Source organism: Bubalus kerabau, chromosome 16 (genome assembly GCF_029407905.1).
Source record: "Bubalus kerabau isolate K-KA32 ecotype Philippines breed swamp buffalo chromosome 16, PCC_UOA_SB_1v2, whole genome shotgun sequence".
NCBI lineage: Eukaryota > Metazoa > Chordata > Mammalia > Artiodactyla > Bovidae > Bubalus > Bubalus kerabau.
In genome coordinates this window covers 51743089-51766307 of record NC_073639.1, presented here as the reverse complement: position 1 = coordinate 51766307, position 23219 = coordinate 51743089, and the positions used below count along the sequence as shown (strand labels likewise).

The 23219-nt window shown below is 39.1% G+C and overlaps 1 protein-coding gene across 1 annotated transcript in view; it reads right to left on the bottom strand.

Moving 5' to 3' along the window:
* The window catches only part of TMEM132D (transmembrane protein 132D), an 896922-nt gene that overhangs the window by 456853 nt on the left and 416850 nt on the right, over window positions 1–23219 (bottom strand). The window contains exon 3 of the mRNA XM_055550941.1: window positions 18160–18306. Coding sequence (XP_055406916.1) covers window positions 18160–18306 — 147 coding nt within the window. The remainder of the gene's footprint in view (window positions 1–18159; window positions 18307–23219) is intronic.

Here is a 23219-nt window from a genome sequence, read left to right as displayed (position 1 = left end):
TGGGGTGCCACTGCCTTCTCCAAGGTTCTCAAAAAATAGTGTAGAGATTGGATTGAGGACAAAATAAATATGACCTATAATCTCACTGTTATTATAATTTTGTGTTACAAATTCCATTTTTGTAGCCTTTAGACAATGCTGTATGTATGTGTGTACGTGTGCGTGCGTGCTCAGTCATGTCACTCTTTTGTGACACCATGGACTACAGCCTGCCAGGCTCCTCTGTCCGTGGGCTTTCCAGGTAAGACTACTGGAGAGGGGTGCCATTTCCTCCTCCAGGGGATCTTCCTGAGCCAGGGATCAAACTCATGTCTCCTGTGGTTCATGCACTGGCAGGCAGATTCTCTACCACTGAGCCACCTGGAAAGCTCCTTATATTTGTACACACACCAGTCAAGTAAAAGCATTTTCTGGCATCAGTAAATCTTTAAAATAGCATTCTATTGACCCTGTCATATTCTGCTATGTGAATATCCTCAAGTTTTATTTTAATCACCCCCATCCTTAATATTTAGTGAGTTCCAAAATTTTTATTAATGCTATTAATTAAAGTGTGAAGATCATGCTTGTGCACAATATTTGCGATTACTTATTTAGAACAAGTTCCTAGAATATAGGACCAAAGGGTGAGTAACCATTTTAACAAATTCTGGCACATGCAGATATATTATTTTTCTGTATAAGAACTTTTGTGAAGACTTTTTTGTTGTGTACATCCAAGTGTACTAAAATATACTTTTCTATATTTAATGCAGCATAGAGAGGTTTAGGTTTTGACTTGTTACAAATATTAAGTCCTTGAATTTATGTCTTACCTCATTTTAAGAAACCTAAACTCCTTTTTTTAAAAAGAAACTATTCTTTTATTTATTTTGGTATTAATTGACCTGCATCAGGTCTTAGTTGTGGCCCTCATCCTCTTTGTTGTGTCACGCGCAATATTTCATTGCGGCACACGAACTTTCTAGTTGCCGCTCTCGGATACAGTAGTCGCCACATACAGGTTTAGTTTCTCTGGGGCATGTGGGATCGTTGTTCCCTAGTCAGGAATCAAACCCAAGTCCCCCGCACTGCAAGGCAGATTCTCAACCACTGGACCACCAGGGATGTCCCTAAACTCCTTTTAAGGAGGGCTCATTAATCGCGTGCTCAAGGAGATGAAATTCAGGGATGCTGGAGTAGAAAAATGTACCTTTAAATTAATTCATTCAGTCTTGAACTGAAATTTAGCATAGCCTTCAAAAATGAATGAGGGCAACAAGCAAAGTGGTAATGATGGTAACTTCCAGCACCCAAAGTCACGGTGATCTTCATATCAACTGTATTTGTAAAAGAGATTTCAAAACGTATTTTGCCCTTCACACTTACTTAAAAAGCATAGTACTTATCAGACATGCTGCGAGTCTTTCTTATTTTAAAATACTTATTTATTTATTTGGCTGCACCTGATCTTGGCTGTGGCATGTGAAATCTTCAGTTGTGGCCTGTAGGATCTAGTTTTCTGACCAGGGATTGAACCCAGGCCCCCTGTGTTGGGAGTGCAGAATCTTAGCCATTGGACCAGCAGGGAAGTTCCTTTCCAGGGTTTTATTAAGGAAACACATACAATAAAAAATATTTTGAAAGATGTAAAAGAAAAGTCTACGCACACAACCATGAAGCTGTGCATGTTGACAAACATCTTCATTCCTCCAACTTCTTATGGTATTTAACACTGACATTCATTCTCTCCATGTAGCCCCTTCAGAAGCCTGTGCTGTCTCATTTCTTTCCTAGGACTTCACACAGGTTTTCTCTGAGAGGATTTGTTATAACAAGCACCTGCACACCACGCAAAGTGCTTCTCTCATCCACGTTCCGTTTGGCTCCAGGAGTGTGTAATCAAACCACATTTAGCAAGTATCTCAGACTTCAAGAGATCCACAAGCAAAACGCTGAGTGGCTATAGACAAGCACAACATCCATCACAAAAACTGATGTTGACTGAACTGAAAGAAAACCTTGGTATGTTTAGGCAGTTCCCATGTGATTTTTGCGCATTGTGAAATTGATCCTAATACAATTACATCTATAGGTATTCTGTCTACAACGGAAAAAAACAGACATTTTTTTTCTTCTGAAATATTTCAGACTTCAGATTATATAGCAAAGGGGTCACTGACTTTGCAATGTGAGTTAAAGTCATCCTTAGCATCTCATTTCTATGACATAAAGACTTGGATCTACCTTTATGACAAAGATCAATGATCTAGAGTTCCCTGCATTTATTGATTGGCATCTTTTGTTTCAAGAAACAAATCTCTTCAAAATAGTGAGATGAAAGCTTTTCATATTGCCTGTAATTAGAATGGCTGGTCAGTGGGTCATTTCTTCTCCTGATGACTGTGTGTGTGCTCAGCTGTTCAGTCATGTCTGACTCTTCACAACCCCATGAACTGTAGCCCCCCAGTCCCATGGCTCCTCTGTCCCTGGGATTTCCCAGGCAAGAAAAATCAAATGGATTGCTATTTCTTTCTCCAGGGGATGTTCCTGTGGACTTCCCTGCTGCTCAGTGGTAAAGAATCCCCCTGCCAATGCAGGAACATAAGAGATGCAGGTTCAAATCCTAGGTCGGGAACATGTCCTAGAGAAGGAAAGGGCAACCCACTCCAGTATTCTTGCCTGGGAAATCCCATGGACAAAGAAGCTTGGTGGGCTACAGTCCATGGAGTCATAGAGTGGACACAACTGAGCGCGCACAGACACACACACACACACGCACACACACACACAAATATATATGAAAAAGTGAAGTGAAAGTGTTAGTTGCTCAGTTGTGTCTGACTTTTTACAACCTCATGGACTGTAGCCCACTAGGCTCCTCTGTCCATGGGATTTCCCAAGCAAGAATGCTGAAGTGGGTAGCTATTCACTTCTCCAGGGGATCTTCCTGAACCAGGGATCGAACCTGGGTCTCCTGCAATGCAGGAGGATTCTTTACTGTCTGAGCTACCAGGGAAGACTGTATATACACGTACATATAGTCATTCCTCAATATCTGTAGGGATTAGTTCCCACCACCACCCCTGAGGCTACCAAACTCTGAGATGCTCATATCCCTTTACATACATGGTGTGGCATTTGCATATAATCTACACATCCTCTTATATACTTTAAATCATTTCTAGTTACTCACAATACTTAATACAGAGCAAATGTTTCGTAAAGAGTTGTAGATACAATATAAATGTTATGTACATAGTTGCTGGTGTGAGCAAATGCAAATTTTGCTTTTTTGGAACTTTCTTGAATTTAAAAATTTTTGATCTACAGTTGGTTGAATTTGTGGATGTGGAACCTGCAGATATGGAGAACTTATTGTAAATGGACTCATTGAATAGGTCATCTCATGTGACTGGCTCCTTCCAATCAGTGTAATACTTCTGAGTTTTTTCCAGATTTTTTGTTTGATTTTTCTTTTTTATTCCCCCACACTTCATGGCTTGTGGGATCTTAGTTGCCTGACCTGGGATTGAACCCTGAGCCCTTGGCAGTAAGAGCACAGAGTCCTAAACACTGGACCATCAGGGGATTCCCTAACCATATTTTTTCATGCATCAGTGGCCACTTCCTTTTCATTGCTGTGTAGTATTCCATTGCTAAAGTGTAGCACAGCTTTTAATCCACTCACCAGTTGATACATATTTGGATTGTTTCTGACTTGAGCTATTACAGAAAAAGCAAAATTATGGATTCAGAAAAGAGACAAGTGGTTGCCTGAAATTGGTGAAGAAGTGGGGTTTCATGGCAAATTGGTAAAAAGGGACTTTTTCCACAGATGGAAGTTTTCTTAAACAAGATGACTGGATAAAAAAATTTTTTTCTAAAATTCATTTAACTGCACACTTAAAATGGGTGCATTTTATGTTACATAATTTATAACAAAACTTTTTTTTTAAGAGCTCTAGGTAGGAATATAAAGTCCTGTGCCCCATCACTAATTTTTCCAACTATATCTCAGTTCAAGTACAATTCCAAAGAAGACAAGGCCCACCAGACTAACTGCTGACCAAATCAATCACCAGGGTTAAAAGACTAATAAGTTACCAAAGAAACTTTTTAAACTGGCACCCAGCATGGAAGATGAGCGCTGTCAGAAAAAAAAACGAGTTTAGAAATGATAGCAAATCCAAAACATGTGCTCTTAAAAATAAGACATCCTGGCTGAAAAAACAATAATCAGAGTGAAATTTTTAGAACATAAGAAACAAGATGATACTTTTCACAGTTGGACTGTAAATAAAGCTTCTTTGGATGGATCCCATAATTTTTCTTTTGTTTCTTTTTTAATGTTCCATGAAATACTATTATCTTTCTAAACTGCTCCCCAGGCCCTCAAGAAAACAGATAATTCAAATATAGCTTTTGCTTCTTCCAGCTAAGCACACAGGGAAAACCTGGGGATTTTGAGAGGCTTGGTAGGGTGCTGACAGCAAAGGCTTGTCATTGAGGATGAATGCACAGATCAGAGACTGTGGAGGCTCGTACAGGTAAATGATCCAAAAAAAAAAAAAAAAAAATGACCTTCCCAAAGAACTTGGCCCCTAGAAAACATCTAAGTTATGCAGTGCACCATTTCTGCAATGGATACTTAGCAAAACAAATTTGACTACAAAAGCTCATGACCCTTTCAAAATAAAAATAATTTTATTTTTTGCGTGATGCATATTTATTATGCATACATGTGTAATTATAAACTTAAACATGTATACGTAAGTTATCAGTATGGATATATATGAAAATACAGATGCAGAGATAAAGATATACAGATATATATATATATCAATGTAGATACAGACTTGGTTTTTTTCCTTTAAGACTTCTACTGATAATGTTCTCCATGTTTGGAAGGAAGGACACTAAGGACTATGAATTTGTGGCTATAGACACACACATACACACGTGTACACACACATATCCAATGAAGTTTCAAGTTCAGAAATTTACTATTTAATATTGTATTTAATTTACTATTTAAATTTAATATTGAAGACAAATATTAGCCCATGGTTTTCTTGATGGGATATTACATGTCACACCAGATACTTCTGCTACTGCAGACATTTTTCATCATTTCAGTGAAGGAAGAGGCAATATATAGTGGCTTGGTAGGACTTTGTGAAATCACAAACCCTGGGCAACCCAACATTAGCCATGATCTACAACCCTGGAGTGTGCTTATGAAATATTCTGATGAACACCAGCCAGTGGCATCATATAATTATTGCTGCTATTAGGTTATTATTTATGCTCATTCGTGTAGCTCTAGCAGAGAAAACAGTTGGCATTTTTTATTATAGCACCCTGGATATCCTACCCAAAACAAAGGCAGATTCTCCAGTAAAGATGTACAGCGGTAACTCACATTGTTCCCTGCCGAAAGTGGGTGTTTAATAATTTAATTCTAAGCTCGGTACTCTACTTGGAAATGGGAGATGTTAAATATAAAATATATGGATGTAATAAAAGTAAAGCCACACCAGGGTACATTAAGGCAAATCTCACACTCCCCCCTGCGACCACCTAATAAGATGATGTATGTGTCAGGAAGTGGTAAATGAGTCAGCCCAAGGTATAAAATCATTGGGAATTGGGCTCGTAATTTTCCTTCACTGTAATGCCATGGGCTTGAAGGATTGCTGCCTCCTTTCTCAGTCTGTTTCTAGAGGAAGTGATACAAATAAGCTTACCTTTCCAGGGACACAACTAGGATGCTATTTTAGGAAAATCTTAAAGCTCTCCCCTACATGATGCCTGCCTGACACCCTCACACACCTTCCTCTGGGTTATCTTTCAATGGTTGGTCTTTTAAGAAGCAGCCATGGCTCATCCCATTTATATCTGTATTAATCCAGATTAATACAGATAGAATGACTTGAGTAGAATCATACTCTACACATTATTTAATTTTATTTTTAGTTGGAAAAATATTACTTTACAATACTGTGATGGCTTCTACTATATATCAGCATGAATCAGCCATCAGTTCAGTTCAGTTCAGTTCAGTCTTTCAGTTGTGTTTGACTCTTTGCAACTCCATGGACTGCAGCATGCCAGGCTTCCTTGTCCATCACCAACTCCCGGAGCTTGCTCAGACTCATGTTCATCGAGTCTGCGATGCCATCCAAGCATCTCATCCTCTGCCTTCAATCTTTCCAAGTATCAGGTTCTTTTCCAATGAGTCAGTTCTTCATATTGGGTGGCCAGAGTATTGGAGCTTCAGCTTCACAGTCCTTCCAATGAGTATTCAAGACTGATGTCCTTTAGGATTGACTGGTTTGATCGCCTTGCTGTCCAAGGGACTCTCAAGAGTCTTCTCCAACAGCACAGTTCAAAAGCATCAATTCTAGCCATAGATATAAATATGTCCCCACCCTCGTAAAGCCCCTTCCCACACCCTCCCCATCTCACTCCTCTAGGTTGTCACAGAGCCCCAGGTTGGAGTTTCCTGCTTCATACAGCAGATTCCCACTGGCTGTCTATGTTGCATATGGTAATGTATATGTTTCAGTACTAGTCTCCCAAGTCATCCCACCCTCTCCCTCCCCACTGTGACTATAAGTCTGTGTTTCGCATCTGTGTGACCTCTGCTGCCCCGCAAATAGGATCATCAGTACCATATTTCTAAACTCCATATATATGTGTCAATGTACGATATCTGTCTTTCTCTTTCTGACTTAACTTCATTCTGTATAATAGGCTCTAGGTTCATACACCTCATTAGAATGGATTCAAATGCATTCTTTTATATAGTTGAGTAATGTTTCATTATGTATATGTATCACAATTTCCTTATCTATTCATCTGTTGAGGCACCTCAGCAACCTCTCCAGCTGGACCCCTGGATACACCTCTATCCTCACCTCTTATAAGGAAACAGCTCTCACGCCCTTCAGGAGTGAACATGGGGGCCTGTTACTTGTTCTCGCTCCCTCCTGCTACAGCAGGGGCCTCACTGAAGCCTTGCTTGAATGTTTTGTTTGGCCTCTTATCCATTTCTATTGATTAAGGAAACCAAGAACCCTGGCCTATCAAAACGAATGTTAATAAACATTCATTAATAATTACATGTAGGTAATTCATAATTGTTGTCTTATTGCTTCATAATTGTTGTCTTATTGCTGCATAGATTTCAATTAGATAAATGTACAATTTTAAAATCAATTTATCTTTTGATGGATATTCAGGCTTCTTTTAACAGTTAGCTGTTTTTCAAAAATGCAATAATGAATACTCCCGTACCCATCTCTCCATATCCATGGCTAAGTGTTTATCTGGAGAAGTATCTAGACCTGTCCTTTCAGGGTCACATGGATGCATGTTTTAAACATGCATCAATAGCCAGTAGGTCCCTGCTGATTATCTATTTTATATATGGTAGAGTGTTTATTTTTATCTCAACCTCCTAATTTATCACTCCCCCCACCTTTCCCCTTTAGTAACCATAAATTTGTTGTCTATGTCTGTGACTAAGAACCTACTGTATAGCACAGGAAACTATATTCAATATCTTGTAATAACTTAGAAGAGAATGTGAAAAAAGAATATATATGTATAACTTTGCTGTACACATGAAAGTTGCTGTTGTTGTTTAATCGCTCAGTACTGTCTGACTCTTTGCAACCCCATGGACTGCAGCACACCAGGCTTCCCTGTCCTTCACTATCTTCCTGAGTGTGCTCTAACTCATGTCTATTGAGTTAGTGATCCTATCTAACCATCTCATCCTCTGTTGCCCGCTTCTCCTCCTGCCCTCAGTCTTTCCCAGCATCAAGGTCTTCTCCAATGAGTCAGCTCTTCACATCAGGTGGCCAGAGTATTGGAGCTTCAGCTTCAGGATCAGCCCTTCCAGTGAATATTCAGGGTTGATTTCCTTTAAGATTGACTGGCTTGATCTCACTGCTATCCAAGGGACTCTCAAGAGTCTTCTCTAGCACCATAGTGAAGTAACACATTGTAAATCAACTATATTTCAGTAAAAAAAAATTTTTAAGTCAATAGCTGGATACTGACAAGTATTTCTCCAAGAAGGACAAATTATTTTATAATTCCTTCAATGGTGTATGAGGATTCTGTGTTCTTCCTCATTCTCAGAAATATATTTCATTATTTGTATCTTTGTTTTGCCAATATAATTAGGACAAAGGTCCATATAGTCAAAGCTCTGGTTTTTCTAGTAGTTATGTATAGATATGAGAGTTAGACCACAAAGAAGGCTAAGCACTGAAGAGTTGATGCTTTCAAACTGTGGTGCTGGAGAAGACTCTTAAGAGTCCCTTGGACAGCAAGGAGATCAAGCCAGTCAATCCTAAAGGAAATCAACCCGGAATATTCTTTGGAAGGACTGATGCTAAAGCTGAAGCTCCAATACTTTGGCCAGATGAAGCGAAGAGCCGGCTCATTAGAAAAGACCCTGATGCTGGGAAAGACTGAGGACAAGAGGAGAAGACACCGACAGAGGATGAGATGGTTGGATGGCATCACTGACTCAATGGGCATGAGTTTGAGCAAACTCTGGTAAATAGTGAAGGACAGGAAAGACTTGCTGCTGCAGTTCATGGAGTCACAAAGAGTCAGACATGACTGAGCAACCAAACAACAACCACAAATAACAGCTAAATCACTATGTTCCACACCTGAAGCTAACACAACACTGTAAATAAACTACAGTCCAACATAAAATATAAAAAAATAATAAAGACGGGGGAAAATTTTCTTCATACTCAAGTATGAAGCTCCATATACAACTCAAGCTCCACGTACAACTAACATAATTCATCTGGTATATTGAAGAATTTTCAGTTAGGCTATGGAAATAAAGCAAAATCTTTCATGATCAAGGAGAACTTGGGCATGTGTTCTTTTTAAAATATATATATATATATTTTTTAAATATATATATTTTAAAATATATGTATATTTTTTGCTGCCCTGGGTCTTCATTGCTGCACGCAGGCTTTCTCGAGTTGTGGTGAATGGGGGCTATTCTCCAGTTGCAGTAAGAGGGCTTCTCATCGTGGTGGCTTCTCTTGTTGCAGAGCATGGGTTCTAGGGTGTGTAGGTGTCCGTAGTTGTGGTGTATGGGCTTAGTTGCCCCATGGCCTGTGGGATCTTCCTAGACTAAGGATTGAATCCATGTCCCTGCCTTGCAAAGTTGATTCTTAACCACTGAACCACCAGGGAAATCCAGGTATGTATTCTTGATTATTTCAAAGTGTGTCTGTTCTTGTTTAGGATTACATGAGATTCTCACAACTGTCCAGTGAAGGCTGACATTGATAGGGTTGATGTTACAAAACAAGATGTTTAACCTTTTATTGCCTCTTTGGTGAACTGCAAGATGGCCAGGATAAAAATGAGCAATGAATATTAGATTTCATGAATCTTAAATCTGTATCATTTATACTCTTTGTAAAAGAATTATCATTCAGATGGTAATACGTATTACCATTATAATCCATAACAGCCAACAATAAGGATACTGAAAGCATTTACGGCATCAAAAAAAAAATCACACTTTCCACAAGAAAGACGTAAAATTTTGATAACTTTATATCATTGTCTCAGGTCTTGTTGTTAAACTCAAGTTCTGGATGTCAGAAGACCTGAATTGCCTTGCCGAAGAGAAACTGCTAGAAAATAACTCTAATCAAATCATTACATTAATAAAAAAAAAAAGATCTTTTTATTTCTATCACTTGATCTGTCATCCTGACATTGTCAAGTAGCTGTAAATTGCAATCATTAAAACTTCGCTTTCTAAAGCAAAACTGAACATTTTTAACCGATCTATAACATCTCTATTACGAGATTTTTGCCTGGAGCCAAAAAGAAGGGCCAGCTCTCTCTGGCTTCAAATTTGGACAAGTCAGCAGATGAATAAGGCATTGCTAAACTGTCAATATTCCACTGCACAATGACAAGAGAGATGTACAGACTATATTAAACAATTTTCCTAGCCACAGTGCATTACAACTTTATTTTTTGTTGTTTGTTTTCCATATCTGATATTTTCCTAATTAAAAAAATTTTACATTCACCACGGGAATTTTCAGAAATACATACTGAGTCAATGAAGGGGACATTATGAATCACAAGTAATGTTGCCATCTGGCAACGTCCTGATTGAATATCTGCTAAATTTTCCCTCTCCTATATTTATTGATAAAATTGGTCTTATCTCATTAGCTTTTTTGTAATCAACTGACTTTATAGCAGATTTATCAAGATATAATTCATATACTATAAAAGTCACCATTTTAACGGTGGTTTAAATCCAGAGGTTTTCAGTTGAACAACCAGCATGAGTGCATGTGTGCTAAAGCTGCTTCAGTCCTGTCCAACTCTTTCAGACTCCATGGACTATATAGCCCATCAGGCTCCTCTGTTCATGGGGATTCTCCAGGCAACAATACTGAAGTGAGTTGCCATGCCCTCCTCCAGGGGAATCTTCCTGATTCAGGGATTGAACCTGCATCTCTTACGGTTTTCACATTGGCAGGCGGGTTCTTTACCACTAGCACCAGCTGGGAAGCCCTGAACAAACCTCAGCACTATCTAATTTTAGAATATTTTTTATTACTTCCGAAAGAAGCCCCATATTCATGACCAAAATCTCTCCATTCTCGCCTTCCCAGGCAACCACTAATCTACCTTCTTCCTTAAAAAAAATTTTTATTGGAGTATTGTTGGTTTACAATGTTGTATCAGTTTCTGCTGTATAGCAAAGTGAGAGGTATACATATATTCCCCCCCCTTTTTTTTTATTTCCTTCCCATTTCAGTTACCACAGAGCACTGAGTAGAGTTCCTTGCATTCCTTTGCACGGATAGATCATGTGTTTATCTGCTCATCTACTAGCTGTGATAACAAATGCTGCTGTGAACATGTTTGTACTTAGTTCTTGTGTGGACATTTGTTTTCAGTTCTCTTGGGTGTAGAACTAGTCGTGCCAGACCTTATGGTAACAGGTCATCTTCAGCTGTACCTGTGGTCATTCTTTCTATATAGTTTTGTTTGATTGGTTTTAGGGATTTCTTTCTTATTTTCAGTTCTTTTATTCTCTCTTCTGAAAATTCTTTCTCCCAGAGTTTTCTCTCAAGTTCACTGACTTCATTTTAAGAATTTTTAAAAAATGTACAGCATTTTTAAAGTTTTTATTGAATCTTTTACAATACTTCTTCTTTTCTATGTTTCAGTTTTTTTGGCGTGAGACATGGACTCTTAGCTCCATGACTAGGGATCAAACCTATACCCCTTGCATTAGAAGGCAGAGTCTCAACTGCTGGACCACCAGGGAAGTCCCTGATTGCATTTTCTACAGTAGCAAGCCCAAAAGTTATTGAGTTTCTCACTCCATCTTTCTTACCTCACGGACTTTTTCTCCTTGCTGGCTTCATCTGTCTTTGATGACATCATGCTTATTTAGAATCTGAGACCACTGGTCAGTGTTTGAAATTATCTCTATTTCATGCACAAAATTCTGTTTCTGTCTCTGATTTTTAAGAATTTTTCCCAAATTTCTTGAGGTGATATTTTTAAATGCCTATGGGTTTTCTGCAGCTTCCCAAGTGGTGCGGTGGTATTGAACCCACCTGCCAATGCAAAAGACACAAGAGACTTGAGATCATGTTGGGCACATCTCCTGGAGTAGAAAATGATAACCCACTCCAGTATTCCTGCTTGTAAAATTCCATGGACTGAGGAGCCTGGCAGGCTACAGTCCATGGGATCACAAAGAGTCAGACACGACTGAGGGACTGAGCACAGACACAAATGGGTTTTCCGCCTGCTTGAGTACCTGCTCCAAAAGTGTGATCCTCATCCAGTAACTGCCTTTTATTGTTACCAGTCCAAAGAGGAAATCTTACTGGCTTTGACATGTCCATGTCCACCTGTACCAGCCCCTGCTGTCAATATTAAGAGATAGTCTTTATTTATTTATTTATTTTGTGTGTGTGTGTGTGCACCTGGATCTCCTCTACACAAATTCCTGGTCCTTCTCTTTTTTTAATTAATTTATTTTTTATTGAAGGATAATTGCTTTACAGAATTTTGCTGTTTTCTTTGAAACCTCAACATGAATCAGCCATAGGTATACATATATACCCTAAGGCACAATTGAGATTGGCAATCTTGGTATCTTCCTTCAGTCCAGTCTTGTACTTTTCATGAATATGCCTGTACATTTCTAACATACGCATGATAATTTTTTCCTATATGTATGTACTTATTTATTTAATTGGAGTATAGCTGATTTATAATGGTATGTTAGTTTCTGGTGTACAGCAAAGTGATTTATATACATATATAGACATATGTGTGTATATGTATATATCATTTTTCATATTATTTTCCATTATAGTTTATTACATGGTATTTAACATTGTTCCCTGTGCTATACAGTAGGACCTTGTTATTTATCTATTTAAAATATAATAACTGAAAATTTCCATGGAAACCTGGCAGAATGAAAGGAATGGTTAGGTATCATGTCCTTTCCATCATTCTATTGGAAATCCCACAAGATTTACTTTTTATAAATTGCTGAGATCAAGGCTTCTGGTCCCTTAACCCATTCAGTCCACTTTTCTCTTTGGAGCAGAAAACTGATTCTGACTCAAGTATACTGCTGCCTGCAATACAAGATGTTTCTTACTTCCCTCTGAAGTCTGGTTAGGCCATGTGATTAAGTCCTGACCAATGAGAAGCAGGAGAGTATTGGAGGTTGGCCTAAGTTTCTAGAAAAGTTGTTTATACGGAACTGATCCAGTGGAGAAGGCCCTTTTCTGTCAGTTTTTGGGTTTTTTTTTTTTAGCCTGCAATGCAGATATGATGGCTGGCACTCCAGCAGCCATCTTATTCTATGAGGATAAGAATCATGCATAAACATGGTGTTAAAGAAAAATAGGTGCCTGGGACCCTGACGGTACTGAGGAGCTGCCAGGCCATCTATGGCCTGCCTGTATCACGGTTTCTCCTATGAGACAGAGAAGTAAACTTTTACTTTACTTAAGTCATTTTATTTTTGTAAGTCATTCATTGAATTATCAAACTTAATACTAATAAAAGTATTATGAGATGGATTTATCATTCCAGCATATATTTTTTGAACATACATTCATGATTGTAATCATATCTGTGTATCCTTTAAATATTACTTTCTACTTATGGTATGTCATACTATTACTTAAGCTATATTTGTTTTAAAATGAAACATATTGTTACAGGGAAGAACAAATCTGACTCCATATTGGATCTCTTTATTTTTACTTTAACTTCTGTGTTCTATTGCTTTTGCTACAAGTTAAGAATTTGCCTATAGCCTGAAATATACAGCATACTCCATTCTCAAGGCTCTGATCTTTAAAGCTTTAATACTTTATAGAGATTAAAAGGTTGCAGAATGGGCTGTAAGGTTGCAACCTGACTTACATGGATAGTTCCAAGAACAAAGGATTCCTGCACCAGAAGTATGCAACAGTCAACACCGCCCCCCCCGCCACCCCCACCCCCTTTCCCATTTTAGTATAAAAGAAGCTTGAATTCTAACACAGGTAAGATGATTCTTTGCAACACTAGTCCACCCATCTTCTCAGTCTGCTGGCTTTCTGAATAAAGTCACTATCTCTTTTCCCAACAACTCATTCATCAATTTATTGTCCTGTCATGTGGCAAGCAGTATGAGCATGAAGTTGTAACAAAATTACCTATAATAAATGGAAAAGCAGTATCTTATGAAGTAAATGGATAATCATGAGAAAGGATTAAGCCTAACTATGTACTCTTGCTTGTCTACAATCTATTAACAAAGGATAGAGACTTTTAAGACATATTAGCCCCTAAAAGAGATGAATTTCTCTTCAATTAAAAGTCTTGCTGGATAACTGGAAAACACACACATTTTTGTCATTTAAGTTTATTTGATCCTGTTTCTTTATACCACCTAAAATCATTTAAATAGAAACTATGGCAAACTTTGGAAAACACTCATCTATGCAAAGAAGAGCAAAGAAATAAAAAAAATACATGACTTTTGTTACACATTTATCTAAGTTTACAAAGTACTAGAGTGAGCAAGATTTAGAAAATGCCAAATGGAATTTGATGGATGGAGCATAATTAGTTATTCTCCTTCTGTTCCATAATATTTCCTGGCAATGCTTAGTCAAAACAGATCTGATAGCTGTGGGTAACATTCATATGTTAATACTCTGATGATAAGGCTTTGAACAACCACAGTTCTTTAAAAAAATGAAGGATGTAGTTCAACTTAGATAAGAGATCTTCACTTACTCCTGTTGAGTTCATCACTAGACAAGCGTCTCCTTAATCCATAAAATTACACCTGTCACAGGAACTTAACTTCATTAATGCACCTTCACAGTCCACGGTAAATTATTAGCAATTCACAACCCATGATTCTCAAGTTCATTAAGACTGACTCTTTTGCATCTTTATGATCTGACTCTGACTCTAAGAATAACGTATGCATTTTCCTGGTGGTCCAGTGGTTAAGAATTCACCTTGAAATGTAGGGGACATGGGTTCGATTCCTGGTCAGGGAACTAAGATCCTACATGCCATGGGGCAGCAAAGCCCATGAGCTGCAACTAGAGAATCCCTGTCCCACAACGAAAGATCCCACATGACACAACAGAGATCTCTCATGCTGCAACTAAGACTCAGCGTAGCCAAAATAAGTAAATAAATAAAGTCCAAAAGAAAAAAAAAAAAAGAATAACTGAAAAACATTCAAAGAGAGTAGGGAGAATGTATAAAGCAAAACTGCTTCTGAAGCAAAACCTAGTAACATGAAAACATCCAATCCATCATATGTTCTCCAATTATCCTTCAAGGAAAAGGAAACGGATCTTCTGGTGTGCTCACTACCCCCAAGAGTGGAGCATGATTCTTCTGCATTTAACTCCATAAAGACAGAAGCAAAATAAAAAGAATTTAAAGGGAGGATAAAAGTTGAACATAGAAATGAATATATCCTATTCAGAAAAATCTATTTTAACTGTATACATAATATTAGATGGTAATACATGCACATATTAAAAAAAATCATAGTCCAAATGGCTCACAGTAAAAAGTAAATTACATTCAGCTTTCTTCCCCAACTTCCCAGCTCATTCCAAAAGAAATTACAGTTGCCAGTCCCTCTGCTGAAAAAGTGTCCTTTTCTGGGTTTTCCCTCAATAGGTCATCAATGCAGATGCTGTTATGGACCTTACTTGATATGAACAGGTATGCCAAGAGACTATTAAGTATGTGTACTTACAGATTTGCATCGTAATACATAAAGTAATGGAGATATAGTCTTATTCTAGGATGTCACTAAAGGAATATTCATGGAGACTCTCACATGTAACACGTGTTGCTGTAGGGTCTGGAAACAGCTACCAACCAGGCCGGTGTGGTTTTCCATCTAAAAGAGCATGCATTTTACAGCTTCCTCATGAAGCAAAGCCTTCCTGGCTGTAGTGTAACAACTAGAGTGAAAAACACTGAATAAACTTCTGCATCATAACATACTTTTCTATTTCCTACTGTGGGTCCAGATGATGAAAGAAAGCATATGTACTCATGCAGACATACACAAATACACATAAGTATGTCATGTATACATGCAGATACTGAAACACCTATATCCCTTATATGTCTTATATACATATACTATATGTATGACATATTAAAAAGACATGTAATATACTGCATGTGCACATACATATAATAGTCTACATATGCACACAAATATAACATATTACAGATATAGAGTTATGTGTGTTTCTGTATGTCTATATTAGTCCACATGCTTTCTTTCATCATCTAGACCCATAGTAGGAAATAGAAAACTGATATCAGAATCTACAAACAGATAAGGAATAGTCTCCATAGTGAGTGGTATATATCAGAACTGTGAAGGAGTAGCTTGACAGTCCATTCAGCGAATTTGTTTCTTAAAGATACTGATACAGATGAAAGGGGGGGAAATGGCAAGCACCATACATTCGTACGTTTCGATATGTCCTAGAGCTGTTGATTTTCTGTTTCATCTGAGGAAGTGTTAAAGCCCCTTGGGAACGCCTGTCTTGCTGCTGCTGCTGCTGCTAAGTCGCTTCAGTCGTGTCATAAGGCAGCTTATACCTTACATCTTAATGGGAATGAGCTACTCTTGGATAATTTCCTTAATTTCTCCATGCCCAAGACAGACTGAATGAATGCTTAGCCAGAAAGTCAATAATACGTTTCAAATCTCTTTGCATTTCATACATAACACTACAATCACTGCTACTCCCACTAATCCATACAGTAAATGGCAAGAAGAAACAAGAAGGAAAAAAAGCATCTTGGTTGGGATTTCTCCCAAGTCTCCCCCAGACACCTGAAACTTTCTGGTAAAGAAAAAAAAAAATATGTCTGTCTATATATCTATCTGTATCATTTATCTATGCACCCATCCATCCATCACATTATCTATTATTTAACTAACTATTATCTGTTTATTATTTATCCATCTATCATTATTCATCTACATACCTATCTATCCTCCTAATTTTTGCTAACATTACAACACAAAGGAAACCCTTAAGGGAGCTGGCACCTTACTTCCCAAACCACATCACTGGCACAGATACTTTTGGACGTGACCTTATTTATAAGTTCTTGAAGGTACTCCACGTGGCAGACCATTACTAGGTAAAGACTTAGGGCAGAACTCAGATACATATCTCTTCTTCTCTGCTCTCATTTGCTCTACAAGCAAATCTTCAAGAAAAAAAATTCTTGAAACACTGGTCACAAGAGGAAAGTCTTGACAGAGCTTGACAGTTGATAACCCAAATCTCAGAGCACCCACGTGAAACAGGAGCATGGAGGAAAATCCACACCATGTCACCCCCAAATTCTCATCAAATGCTCTTTGGAAATAAATCCCCAAAGGCAAACTAGAGATCAGCTGAGATTCGTGACCTCCATATTAGAATAAACAATGGAAAATAAACTTTCTCTAAACATGGAGCTAGAAGTTTAAAAACCTGACTCCAGAAATAATGCTGTATAGGTATGGTTGGTCCATTTATTATTATTTCAATTGCCGGTAATACAATGAGCAAAAAAAACCCAACCAACCCCAAAGTGGCAAAAACAGGTGACCAGACCAGAAATATTTTGGAATCACAAATGCTGCTGCTGCTGCTGCTAAGTCGCTTCAGTCGTATCCCACCCTGTGGGACCCCATAGACGGCAGCCCACCAGGCTCCCCCGACCCCGGGATTCTCCAGGCAAGAACACTGGAGTGGGTTGCCATTTCCTTCTCCAATGCATGAAAGGAAAAGTGAAAGTGAAGTCACTCAGTTGTGTCCAACTCTTAGCGACCCCATGGGCCACAGCCTACCAGGCTCCTGCGTCCATGGGATTTTCCAGGCGAGAGTACTGGAGTGGGTTGCCACTGCCTTCTCCGGAATCACAAATGAGGTTTCAGGAAACAGAAATAAATCAAGAACCACTGAGTTTCCAAGTCTCTCTGCCCAGCTGTGAATCGACTGTTTCTAATTTGGTGAGTATGAGAGACAAAGTCACAATTCCCTATAATTCCACAGCAGATTGTTCACATGCCCATCAGAAAATGCCCACACAAAATGCAATCCTTGCATTATATTTAAATGACACGGCAAATGTGGAAGGCACCTTTTCAGGCCAGGAAATCTACCAGCTTTACTCGTTTGTTTGTTTGCTTTCTCGAGAAACTCTTGTTTGGAACACTTGCAAACTGAGCCCTTTTATCAGAGCTGCCCAGACTTTCCGTTTTCCCTAATCGTACAGATTAGAAAGAGGTCGCGTTGCCGCGTTAACATCATTTGGAGATTAAACTCCATCTGCATGGAGTAGTCCCTGCAGGTGACCCAGAGCTGCACTGGGACTGTAAGCAGGTGCACCGTGAATAATAGCTCACCTTTTTCCAAATGAAGGACTTCATCCATCTTACCTAGAAGCGCTAATAATACAGACGCACAGCGAATGCAAACCGCAGTGAAAGTGGCTGTTAACGATGTGGGGGGAAAGGAGGCCGCCTTCACTGATAATCTGAATATACGGCAGGCCGTGGGTACTCACCTTTTTTCCGAGCCAGCCGATTTCTTCTGACAAACAATGACAGCAGGTGTGTACTTCCCAGCGTAATCTGTGCTCTCCTTGACTTCCCACACGGAAGGGCTGCTGGCTCTCACCCCAATGATGTTCATGCCTTTCATCACCTTTACCCTGTTGGAGACAGCAAGTGCACAACTGAGACGCCGGTGGGCATCCCTGGGTTACCTCTGCTTCTGGGGACACCCAGCACTTAATGGCACATGGTCGCCTGGCAGGTGTAACCCCATGTTTAACAGAATTTAATCACACATTGGCAATTCCATTCCAATCCATCCATCCTCATTTTTTCTCCTGGTCATTCCTTCCTTTAACAGAAACAGAATAGTGACACAGGCAAGGATCAGTCACGTAAAGAAATAATATTCTGATTGATAGTGGATGGCTTTAATTAAAAAAAAAATTACCTGAATACCCACAGACTGTTAAAATTAAATAGAAAAAAGAAATTCATTCAAACTGCAAAAGTGAATTAATAATAACAATGCACAGTTTAGGAATGTCTTTTCCATGCCACATACTGATGGGCCCTTTCTCTGTATTATCTAATTTCCCAAGCATCGTTCCAAGTTCAAGGGTGGAGGAAGGCCCTGCCACTCAGACAGTTTTGAGAAGCATGCTAGTTCATAGGAAAACAGATGTTGACAAGGTACAGAGGCATGCCTTAATTCCTTTTTTTAAAAGATTCTTTTTAATGTGGACTATTTTTAAAGTCTTTATTGAATTTGCTGCAATATTGCTTCTCTTTTATGTTTTGGTTTTTTGGCCGCAAGGCATGTGGAATCTTAGCTTCCCAACCAGGGATGGAACCCGCAACCCCTGCATTGAAAGGCAAAGGCTTAAGCACTAGACCGCCAGGGAAGTCCCTGCCTGACTTCTACTCTTGTGTTCCTCCCACAACATCCTCATCATCAGCATTGTCATCACCAGGACCATCATTCCATCATCATCACTATCACTTATCGATTCCTTTCCACAAACTGGGTGCTCTTCTGAGTTCATGACAGTTTTATTTCATTTCACTCCCACGTATGCCCTGTGAGGTCAGGATCATTTTAATTTTCACTGAGAAGCTGAGCAACCAGGGGATCTGGCTGCAGGTGATGCAGGATTTGAAACGGTTCCTGAATCACAGTGTGGGTCCAATGAGTCTCAGGGCTTTCCTTGGCATCACATAAAACTTCCTCGTGCTGAAGCCACTTATTTGAGCCGGTTGATTTCTTTGTTAGCCAACACTGGCCAGTACCTGTCCTGAGATCTAACATCTTCTCAGACCTAATGACAAATTTGTGAAAGCAGGTGAGGCCGCATACCAGACTGCTTATTATTTTTCTCCTTCCCTGGTGGCTCAGGCAGTAAAGAATCTGCCTGCAATGCAGAAAACCTGGGTTTGATCCCTAGATTGGGAAGATCCCCTTTGAGAAGGGAAGGTATCCACTCCAGTACTTTTGCCTGGAGAAGGAAATGACAACCCACTCTAGTATTCTTGCCTGGAGAATTCCATAGACAGAGGAGCCTGGTGGGCTACAGTCCATGGGGTCGCAAAGAGTCAGACAGGACTGAGTGACTAACACTTTTACTTTCCATTCACATATTCCTTCTTTCATTCATTCACAGAAATGGACAGATGACACGCTTGCAAATTTTCCCCCCAAGATATCAGAGAAGCAGGATGAGAGGCAGAGAATGCAAGGTGGAGCTGGTTTCCTCATACACCCTTATTTTTCTCTAAGAGATTTCAAGTGAATAAATATATGAGAAATAGAAAGGATATAGTCAAAGGACAACGCAATAAATTGCAAACAGTTGGACGCACAAACTGCTGGGAAGAGTCATGCTTCCTGTTGTGTCTTCTTTTCTTAGTCCCTCGAGGAAAACATGAATGGATCTGAAGCAAGAAGGCCAGGGGACAAATGGGGCAGGCTGATGGGTGACCAGGTGGAAGATGCTCCCAAGAGGGGAGCCCCAGAGGTATGCTCCCCAGATTTATGGCTGTGGTACCTGTAATGACACAGAGGCAAGGAGGTGGGCTCTGAGTCTCCATCTCTAAAATCCTCACTCTTATCACCAGATGAGACAAGCCAGGTCACCCCTAATATTAAGAACAAAGCGGGAAGAAAAGATGCCACTTTTAGGAATGGGGCTTGGTGAGAAAAGGACTTGCCTGCATGCACTAAGAATGGAATTTCCAAAGAAACAACTTGAAGACAGATTGTGCAAAGAAAAGTGAACACAGCAGGTCTGAGACTGCCCCCCTAGAAAGGCATGCTGGCAAGGTTGCCCTCTGGTATCTGGATTTTGAAAGGGGTTTCCTCAACTCTTTAATAAGGGGCTCACTAAGTCTAAATTTTTTGTACAAGCAATATAGTTGATGACGGACTCCTGCTTTCTTTCTGGTGGTCTGAAGTTACCGTGCCTGCCAGGCAGGTGGTGTTTAGGAGACCTGCCCCCAGTGAAAAATGCTTGGCTCCCAGGCTTGGATGAGCTTTCCAGAGAGGCAACTGTTTATCCGTGTTGTCATAACTCGTTGCTGGAGGGATGAAGGGCATCCTGTACAACTCCCTGAAAGGGGACTTTCCCAAGCTTGTGTCTAGTACCCCGAGACTCCAGCCGTGTCTCTTTTCCTTTTGCTGAACTCGCTGTGTGTCCTTTTGCTGTAATAAATCTTAGTCCAATTATGACTGTATGCTGAGTCCTTAGAGTTTTCCCCGCAAGTCATCAAACTCAGGGGTGGTCCCGGGGACCCCAAAACACATACTACTTTGCCTCATCTAACAAAGACAAGAGGAATCACTTCTTACATTTGAACCCCAGGGCTGAAGTTAGCATTTGTAGGTGAGCGCCATGCACCGCATTGCTTCTAGAGGAAAAACAATACAATGCTTTGTGTCATAAATAATCCAAGTAGAAACCAACATCTTGAATGCAGTCACTTATAAATTGGGGATTGTATGCACAGACTAGGAAGCCATCTGACCTTCTGGTGACAGAGCTAGGATTCCTGCCTTGCAGGAACTTATTTAAATTGTAAGCAACCAAGATGGTTGATGAAAAGAAGTTCAATTCACTACGGACAGCTGCTATTCTGTGAAGATGAATTCTAAGGGCTGTTCCAATTACTGTGCACTGGGATTTTATTGAGTCAAATTTACTTTAAATAAATAGGTCATCATCAACTTGGATTTGGCAATCTTTTCGTGATACAGGAGTTATTAGTACCTAAGCTTTTTCTGATTATAGAATAGGCTCTTATTTTTCTTAAATTTTATTCATAAGTAGGTTATTTAGAATTCAGATACTGTTTCTCCAATGAATCATTTTTAAGTTCTTAGGAAAGAACATGGTTGCTTATTTAACCCATGAAGTACCTAATATCTGTTGCCAATAATTCCAGTGCAGCTACCCGAACCTATAATTTATAGCATTATTTCTAAAGGGGGATTATGAAATTGAGCACTGGGCACTAAGAAATGGTGCTTTGTGGACATAGAATGTTTTCATAAGAGAAGACACATTTCTATAGCATATTTCAGATGTTCTGAATTGGGCAAGAGGTCCCTGCTCAAGAAACATCCGTGAATAGAGTACAAACATCAAGAACGAATGAATGTATGAAAGAAACGAGAGTGGTTGTTTCTCAGAAACACATCTGTGGTACACACTGAACATGGTTTGTGTTGGGAGCATCATTTTGAAACATTCATCTCAGCGCTGTAAGTAGCAGCGTTTTGGAACTATTAAGATAATTCTCAGAACACATGAAATTTGGCTCTGCTGGGTCTGAACCAAATGCTACTTCCTTCTTTTGTTGATGACAACTGGGTTACTTACATTCATTAGTGGAAATTTTATAATCTACTTGTGGTTCAATAAATACAGTTTACACTGACAGCTTTACTACATAGAGATAAACACAGCACTTGATTTCCAAAGACATTTACTATATATTTACATTTAATAGTATGTCTACTCTAGTGGCTGGAGAAAAAGCCATAATTTCCCCCCACAGAATGCACAGGGACTGTGGACTGGAATAAACAAACCCTGCTTGGCTTAAAGGTATAGTTTATTTCAAAAACATAACAGAGTTATTGTATTTATATAGGTATACACACACAAATATATCCATAGATAGATGTAAATACATATACAAACACAAATACACATACACGCATATAAACACAAATATAAATGCATAGATATACACATCATATATACACACATGGACATGTACACACACACAGACATATACAGATGCATATACACACATATACATACACAACAACATATGCACACATGTGCACACACAAATATACATGTATATACACATAGACATATTTGTGACAATATATGCACATTACATATACACACAGGTATATATACACATATTGACATACACAGACATATATACATGCACATAAACATACTCATATATACACACAGTGACATACACAAGCACAAATATAAACATATATATATACACACATACATGCATGCACACATAGATACACACAGAGACATATAGAAACATGATACACATATATACATACACACATATGTATATACACATATATCTCCTGCATTGCAGGCAGATTCTTTACCATCTAAGTCACCAAGGAAGTCCATATATACACACACACACACACAGATATATATAGACACATATAAACAAATATTATGTATGCATATATGCATATGTTTATATATACATATAGACACATACCCATATACACACATGCGTGCACATGTGTGCTTGTGAGTGTTTCAAATACAGTATCCAGTAACAGTTGAAACAGCCAGCAGCCTGGGATCAGAGCTGTGGTGTGCACCTGTTATTTCTGCTCTCCCTCATCCCATCCCTCATATCCTGGGTAACAGAAGGATGCTACACGCTTCCAAGTGCTGTGGATTTGGTTAGCGGCATCCTTTCCAATTAACTGATGGGAAACCTGTCACTTCTCATTGGTTCATAGCCCAAAACACCCCTTTGGTTCAAAATAAAGCTGTTTTGAATTCCTCCCTGTCTC